At 38.8% G+C, this 8,577-nt stretch overlaps 1 protein-coding gene across 1 annotated transcript; it reads right to left on the bottom strand.

The window, feature by feature from the left end:
• Window positions 1–404: 404 nt before the first annotated feature.
• LOC139981575 (uncharacterized) lies at window positions 405–6,833 on the bottom strand. The gene is made up of 6 exons (XM_071994056.1): window positions 6,612–6,833; window positions 4,872–5,015; window positions 3,857–4,020; window positions 3,073–3,209; window positions 2,111–2,204; window positions 405–1,469 (listed from the first exon to the last, which is right to left on the bottom strand). Exons 2-6 carry the CDS (start codon window positions 4,918–4,920, stop codon window positions 1,212–1,214), a joined length of 702 nt encoding a protein of 233 aa, XP_071850157.1. The 5' UTR covers window positions 4,921–5,015; window positions 6,612–6,833; the 3' UTR covers window positions 405–1,211.
• Window positions 6,834–8,577: the final 1,744 nt, after the last annotated feature.

Here is an 8,577-nt window from a genome sequence, read left to right on the forward strand (position 1 = left end):
CTTTCCAAGGTATCCCCCAAGTCTGGGCTGGACAATACGCATAAGCAATAAACAACAGATAAAAACCATAGATGCCAGTTTCAGTGTGTTACACGTTTTTATATTCATCTTGGAAGCATCAGTTGTACAGAAAACACCTTATCAAGTGCATAAACAAGAATGAACAAAAGCTTGTCTAACATGAGCAAGCCCATAACTGATTAGAAACTTATTTTGTAATGAAGATAAATCAGATCATAATGCTTGCATATTATAAATGCTTAAAGTTAATATTATACCTTTGTTTCAAACTGATAAACACATGCATGGAAACCAATGGTGTAACGCTTTAATACCCTGATGTATGTATAAAATGTGTACACTGTGTATTCATATCTTTACACTTAAACTATAACACAGTGTTACTTTGATAATTATATGTTTGAACATAACTGAACCATTAGCAATCACATAACACTGATTAAAAGGTAATTTGTAGCATGTTCTCTAATATTCTAGCTGGCGAAACAAGTTAATCACTGTTCACAGATAAAACAATTGTTGGAAACGAACACTGACTGGGTTACTTCAGTCAAAAAATGTGCAAAATTAACTCATTGAAAAATTATGTGCCTTGGACAGACATAAGTGTGATGATCACATCTGGATTGACTCCTCAGTAATGACAGTGGTTTGAAGTCAACAAGTTCACTGGTTTTCCTGACAACAGTCTGCTGAGGTACTGCCTCTTTCACAGCAAATCCATGAAACAATGGTTTGTAAAACAGTGTGCTCCAAACAAAACTCTAACGAAGTTTTGTATGGTGGAGTATAAGGATCGCGAGATACAATGTCTCAATGTAACAAGGAAAACGTGGTGAAAATGACTGATTGAAGGTCAATTTTGACCGAAAATTTTAGGTCACTCGCAAATTACAAGAATATGTAAAAATGAGAGTGCGACAGTCGGAAAATTTAAAGTGCGACAGTCGCAACCCCCCACACCCCCCTCTAGCGACGTCCATGCCCATGACAGACATATCTCCCTTGTCCACTTGTAAATGCATGCAATCCACAGTCTAATTGCATACATGACACCAGTCAGAATACTTTGTGTCATACTCACAAGGCCTGGAGTAATCTTGAATTGTGGAAATTCCTCTATTATATGCCCTGCTGAATTCATAGCATTGACCATGTTTCTCCTCACTAATAGAGTATTTTTCATCTTCTCAAAAGACCAAATTAGAATCTGTAGATACAGCAGGGGTATGTTTCATCCAGTTTACATCTGCTGTAGTGTTATCTTCAGATTGTAGGTTATCAGACACAGCAGGTAATGCCCTTTTAAGCATGGGGCCTCCATCTTGCTTGCAGGCAGGGTCCTTTGGAGTTATGTCTGATTGTTCAGAATGACGTTCTCCTCTATTGACGTTTTTTATCCTTGCTGCAAGGAATCCTGTATCGGTTCTTTCATCATAAAAAGCGTCCTGAAAATAATAATGAAATGTACTTAGCACTAGCTGTGGTTCATTTTATGTACCACTATCTATTTGGAGACTTCTTAATAGCATTTCCCAAGTCAAGCTGTAGGTTGAAAATTGCTAGGAGTTTTCATAAGTAGCTTCCAAGACATCTTTACCATCAAAAACACTCTCAGAAATTATGAGTATGTGGCAGTAATTTTAGTTTGAACTAGCAAAACTACAGCGCTTATACAAGAGACCTTTAACCACAACTTCCTCTATTTCTACTGAAGTCATGGGCATCTAAAGGAAGAATTGCAAAGGGGGGGGGGGGAGATGAAATGTTTTCCATGGCAATGTCCAGTTCCAAATCATGCATGTCCCAACATTTTAAGTGAGAAAAAAGTTCTCCTCTTGCCCTGGAAAGATCATGATACCTATAATGTAAAATTTGACTGGCCCTGTATTAGACAAACCATTTCCCCTCCTATACATGTATGCCTTTTCCCTGCATTTAATGTTAAACTATGATACTGCAGAACAACTGTTTTGAAGTATAGTTCCAAAATTTACGATAATGTCCCTATGACAGCGAGTGTTTAATCCACAAAACCCTTGGTGGGGGTCTTGGGTCCTCTTGCAGTTTATTTAAATTAATTACTTACATGACCTGTTGGTGTGTATGGGTCTTGAAGGTTTTCAAACAGGTTGACAATACCAACTGCATATTTTCCTTTTGTGACCGTAGGTGGAGTCCGTCTGTGATGGTAGATGTAGGGGGAAATAAAGTGTATTATAATAGTGTAATATTATATTATATTATAATAAAGTGTAATATCAGTGTATTAGATGTTTGCCTTACTAAATGAGTGATTACTTAAAGGCCATTTTCTCTCACCCCAAATCTGCCATAAACCTGCAATACTGGTCAGTTCAAATGTTATGTATGTCTTAAAAACAACAATGGACCAATGCAGAATTTAATAACCTGGGCCTTGAAATTCTCTTGCACAGAGGAGAAAAGGGTCTTTAAAGGAGTTCAGCTATCTGCTGTATAGGTCAGAGCTCCCAAATATAACATGCTATGAACTAGGAAAGTTTCTAACATAATGAAATTGAACTGCCAGGGTTAGCCCAACTAAGTTTGTGTACACAATTTCAATAACCTGTGTCTTTCAGCATATGGTATTGTCTGTGGAGAATATTTAGAATGAAAAGCAATACCTGGTGTTCAATGGTTAATACTGTCCTTGAAAGGAAACACATTTTTTTCTATTATTGTGCTAGTTTGGGGCCAATGCAGCAGATCTTTAAGGCTAAGTTTACAATGGATCTCCAGCTCAGGATCAGATCTGACAAAGCAACAGACAACTCATTCTTTAACGGGAACATACCAATTAGCCTGGTTGAAAATTTACACAAGTGTGGCAGTCAGAAATTGCTACTGCCGCACTCCAATTTTCCAACTATCTTCATGGGTTGACCATCTAAATGTTTCATCAATGGAGCACTTACATACTTACAACAAGTGTCAATTAATCCATGTTCATAGACATGTTAAAGTTTTAAACATTTCATTGCAGCAATCATGATTTTCTATGTTTACAACTACAAAAATAAAACTTACCCATGTACTTCCATCATGTTAGCAACTACAATGTTTACCAACAATCTCCTGGACAATCTCCTCAGACACTTTTGGGCTCTGTATTCAGCTAAAACAGTGGCTCCACTTGCACGTTTTTGAAGAACTGCCCTTATGAGCTTTAATAAAGTGTAGAAAAAAAAATACAAGGATACTTGAAAGTTGTAATGAACTTTAGAGATTCATATTCAGAGCTTTTGTAACATAAATTAGTAAAAGACCTACATTCTTTTTATTTTAATATTAGTATTATTGTTTTATAATGTCCTATATAATCCTAAATTGGATACCCAAAGACCATTCCAAATCCAGAGATCACTTCTACAGGAGATATTCCCAGCATCAAAACGTCAGTCCCACTTATTTTACCACCAAATCCATTCATATTTTACATTGGTGACACCCACCTCAACCCATCATGTTTAAGGCTACATCAATTTGTTAGGTTATTGACTGTTCAGAATCTTGCAAGTTAATAGCAAATATGAAACATCTCAAAAGTAATATTTCTGTTCAGTCAAGATGTCAAACCCCAAATCCAACACCAATGTATGCTGCTTCTTGAGTTGTTTTATGCTATATCCAAAGTCTTTGGGAGCAATGTGGATTCAAGCATTATCAATAAATACAATACATCTTCACAAAGATTGTTACATGCTAAGGAGGATACCAAAACTTGCTAATTGGAGCAAATGTTTTGCCAAGTTTCAGGTTTCCAATTAATGGGAAGCACTGAACATTAAAAGAAATGTTTAAATGTGATTACCTCAGCTGCCTCGTTTGTTGTTACTTCTGTTTCCCTTAATCTTTTCATGGGAGGTGCAGAACTGATGGAGGGAAGATTAGCATGATATTGAGTATCATCTTCCTCAGAAATTACATCAGTATCTGAATTGCTGTCTATTTTAACCCTTGCAGCTGCTGGAGATACTAAATAAAAGAAAATCTGCTGTTAAGCACATATAGCTAGAGGTAGGTGAACACATTTCTTGTAATGAATAGGAATGTGCATTTTCGAACAATCCATGAACTGATACCCGGTCAAATATTTCAATCGGTTAACCAGTAATCAATCCTACAACCACACAAAAAATGGCAATTAATGTAACACATTGATTTCAAAACTTCACAGAACTAGCCATAAGAACCAGACATTAAAACTGCCGCAGAGCTGCTACCCCTTAGTTGCAATTAAGTCTTATCTGTTTTGCTGTACTTGCATATATATACCCTCACTACATGAGCCATTTCTTCAAATCTTCTGTGTTTTACGTTTGGGAATTGCCTAAATTATGGAAAAAAACAAAACAACGCTGATGAACTGCAGTCAAAATTCAACGTTCAACCCTTGTTATCTTGACCATATGATCGTGACTGCCACTGTATAAACTATGCTTACACACTACTCACAATGTGGTATGGAAAGTAAACAAAATTCCCAATTTGGAATGCTGGGGATCAATGAGCCAGTCTGAGGTGTTATCCACCAAACGAGGCAAAAAAACAACAACATATGTCATTTTTGAGGGACCTCTGGGATCTTCTCTGTGACAAAAGGTATAGGCTTATTCCTTCTTAAGGAAATGTTGTCAGAGATCCCACCACACTAATTTACATACATTACACACTAACTTACATACATTACACACTAACTTACATACATTACACACTAACTTACATACATTACACACTAACTTACATACATTGGGAACACATCTCCAGGGTTATTCATGTCAGCAGAGTATTTTGCATTGTCTGGAGCTTCCTTATTTGCCACTTACCCCACTTTTCACCTCTCTTTAACACCATGATTGCTGTGTTTGGCTCCATTTCAAGGAGAGGTACAAGAGAATCTTCATCAAACTCTGCTCCATCCTCTCTATCCACAAGTATCACATCTTCAGCAATTTTGAATTTCTTCTTTGCTGTATCATATATGAAAGAAAATACAATAAACCAGCAAGTGCCATACTTTTGATTTAGTCATGCATATATTACTTCGGTCTATTTTGTGAGGATTAAGCCCTGAAATTGGTCTGTACGCATTAAATTTAACAGCCCTTGACCTTGTATCATTAAATTTACTCCCTTAAGCTGGCCTGCACAGAGAGCGTCATGTCTAACTCATGCTCAAAGTCATTTTTCTCAGCAAATTGCATGTTTGCAGGATAGTGAATACAAACAGAAACATAGTGACAAAATTTTGGGGCTTCATTTGTCTGAATTTGTAATTCAAATGGCGACCAACTGCTGATTTATTATGAATTTGCCCTAACGAGGCAATTAGCCAACATTTAATGGTAATAAAACTACCATGTAGACTGCAATACATTCACCGTACACATGCCTTGCAGAAACAGCCTACAGTAAAATCATATAGACCTGCAGTACAAGTTTTCCTTTGGAAATCAAGATTGACATTGTAAATATGTAATGAAGTGCTTCAAAATTATCTACTTTTTTGCCTTCTAAGCATGTACGCTAGACATATGCTTCCTTTCACAGTCAAAAGTTGGCCAAAACCAACATAACAAACAAGCTTTACATAGTTTCTTTTAATCTAAGATATGCAGTCTGTCATCAAGTGGCAATATTGGAAATCATATAAGGCCTATCACATATTTGGTCTTTGTGTTGGCTAAATCTGCATCAAATGTTCTTGTGGATTATTGAGGGATGCAAACTACTAGGCATGAAATTTGATGCCCTGTGGCTTTCCAGTGTAACAATTTCATTTAAGCCTACTAGTACTAATAATAAAAAGTCTATTCGTGAACACAGAGATGATAAGACATGCTCAACAGCAAGAGATTCAATGCAACTTATTTATTATGTCTTTCGACAGCAGCTTAACGCAGCACGAAACGATTGAGAACCCACCTCAAAATTATATTGCCTGCATTATAATCAGTGTGATGATTAGTGTGAGGCTATTTAAGGGCCTTAGTCTATAGCCTAGTTTTGTTGGTGGCCAATAGAACTGTAGGCCTAATTTACAGTAGGGCGTCCTTATTAAGTTAAACTAGCTGGGGTGTAAACTATACATATAGGCTAGGTCAAGTCGTCGACGACCCTTTGAACTGGGCTAGGCTACATCATACATGCATTATATTCGAGGCTATGTAGTATGGAGTAGGCCTATGGTATCACTATCACTCTCCATTTCACATTGAATTAGTAAAAGGGAAAGAAGTACTCTAATTTAAAAGTGATACATATAACAGTGATACACAGCCCTGTTCAATGGAAAGTAGTAATTAAACTGCCAGTTCTATAGGCCTACGCAATGATATATAAAGTTACACATGATCTATAGGCATAGGCTTTGGGCCTCTAGAGGCTATAGGGCCTTCGGCCACAATTAGCCTAGGCCTAAGTTACGCAATAGGCTTCCGTTAGGCATCTGCCTATGGTGAAGTTATGAAAGGCAACCTTCCCTTGCCTCCGTAGATTGCCTATCCTTTCACGAGAAAGTTAAAACCTATAGTCTATACACAGATTATCTCCAAAAGAATGCATACCTGTTTCAATCAAATCTCTGAATTCCTTGAACACCACAACTTTCCTTGCTTCATTTCGAAATAAACGAACATTTTGCCCCCTTCGTTTGCACCTCGTCTGCTTTGCGCAACTTTGGCTGTAACAGCTTCGCCGACGATATCGATATGATAATTACTGCCACTACTATGGACCAATTAGGAGTCCCGGTTTCTATGACATATTGTATTTACGCGTTAAGGAGAGTAACTTGGAAAGGGATTAGCTAAAACTTCTAACTGAACGAGGTTGAAGGTCAGATTGCATTCTCTTTGGTGTCAAATCAACACTGAATTCAACACCGAAAAGCTAAATCCAAAATGTTAACACTGCAGTTTTTGCAGTGTACCGATCAATCGAATGTGCGGTACCGATCTATCGAATGTTCGGTACCGATAAATCGAATGTGCGGCACCGATCAATCGAATGTGCGGTACCGATCAATCGAATGTGTGGAACCGATGAATCGATTGTTCGGTGACGATTAATCGAATATGCGGTACTGATAAATCGATTGTTCGGTACCTATCAATCGAATGTGCGGTACCGATCAATCGAATGTGCGGTGCCGATCAATAGAATGTGCGGTACCGATCAAATCGATGTGCGGAACCGATCAATCGAACGTGCGGTACCGATCAATCGAATGTGCGGTACCAATCAATCGAATGTGCGTTGCCGATCAATCGAATGTGCGATTGATCAATCGAATGTGCGGTACCGATCAATTGAATGTGCGGTACCGATCAATCGAATGTGCGTTACCAATTAAGCGATTTTGATGTACCGATCAATCGATTGTGCGGTGCCGATCAATCGAATGTGCCGTGAAGATCAATCGAATATGTAGTACCGATAAATCAAATGTGCGGTATCGATCAATGGAATGTGCGGAAACGATAAATCTAATGTGCGGTACCGATCAATCGAAAAACGGTGTCGATCAATGGAGTGTTCGGTACCGCCAAATCGAATGTGCGGTACCGATCAATCGAATGTGCAGTACCGATGAATGGAATGTGCGGTACCGATCAATCGAATGTGCGTTGCCGATAAATCGAATATGCGGTACCGATCAATCGAATGTGGGGTACCGATCAATTGTATGTGCGGTACCAATCATCGAATGTGCTTTGCCGATAAATCGAATGTGCGGTACCGATAAATCGAATGTGCGTTGCCTATCAATCGAATGTGCGATAGATACCTAGAATGTGCGGTACCGATCAATCGAATATGCGGTACCGATCAATTGAATGTGCGTTACCAATTAATCGATTGTGCTGTACCGATCAATCGAATGTGCGGTACCGATCAATCGAATAAACTGTGTCGATCAATGGAGTGTTCGGTACCGCCAAATCGAATGTGCGGTACCGATCAATCGAATGTGCAGTACCGATGAATGGAATGTGCGGTAATGATCAATCGAATGTGCGTTGCCGAATAATTCGAATGTGCGGTACCGATCAATCGAATGTGCGGTACCGATTTATCGAATGTGCGTTGCCTATACATCGAATATGCGGTACATTTAAATAGAATGTTCGGTACCGATCAATTGAATGTGCGCTACCGATCAATCGAATGTGCGGTACCGATCAATCGAATGTGTGGAACCGATCAATCGATTGTGCGGTGCCGATCAATCGAATATGCGGTACCGATCAATCGATTGTGCTGTGCCGATCAATCGAATGTGCGGTGTCGATCAATCGAATGTGCGGTACCGATTAATCGAATGTGCGCTGCCTATAAATCGAATGTGCTGTACCGATCAATCAAATGTGCGGTACATTTAAATAGAATGTGCGGTACCGATCAATCGAATGTGCGGTACCGATGAATGGAATGTGAGGTACCGATCAATCGAATGTGCGGCACGGATGAATCGAATGTGCGGTACCGATCAATCGAATGTGCGGTACCGATAAATCGAATGTGGGTTGC

This window comes from Apostichopus japonicus, chromosome 15 (genome assembly GCF_037975245.1).
Source record: "Apostichopus japonicus isolate 1M-3 chromosome 15, ASM3797524v1, whole genome shotgun sequence".
In the NCBI taxonomy this organism is placed as follows: Eukaryota; Metazoa; Echinodermata; class Holothuroidea; order Aspidochirotida; family Stichopodidae; genus Apostichopus; species Apostichopus japonicus.

Excerpts from the sequence above, each read along its gene's own strand:
- LOC139981575 (XM_071994056.1), bottom strand. The coding sequence starts at position 4,920 with ATGGAGCCAAACACAGCAATCATGGTGTTAAAGAGAGGTGAAAAGTGG. Across the intron at positions 2,205-3,072 it reads AACATGATGGAAGTACATGG|ACGGACTCCACCTACGGTCA; the intron begins GTAAGTTTTATT and ends CTACCATCACAG. Across the intron at positions 1,470-2,110 it reads CATACACACCAACAGGTCAT|GACGCTTTTTATGATGAAAG; the intron begins GTAAGTAATTAA and ends TATTATTTTCAG.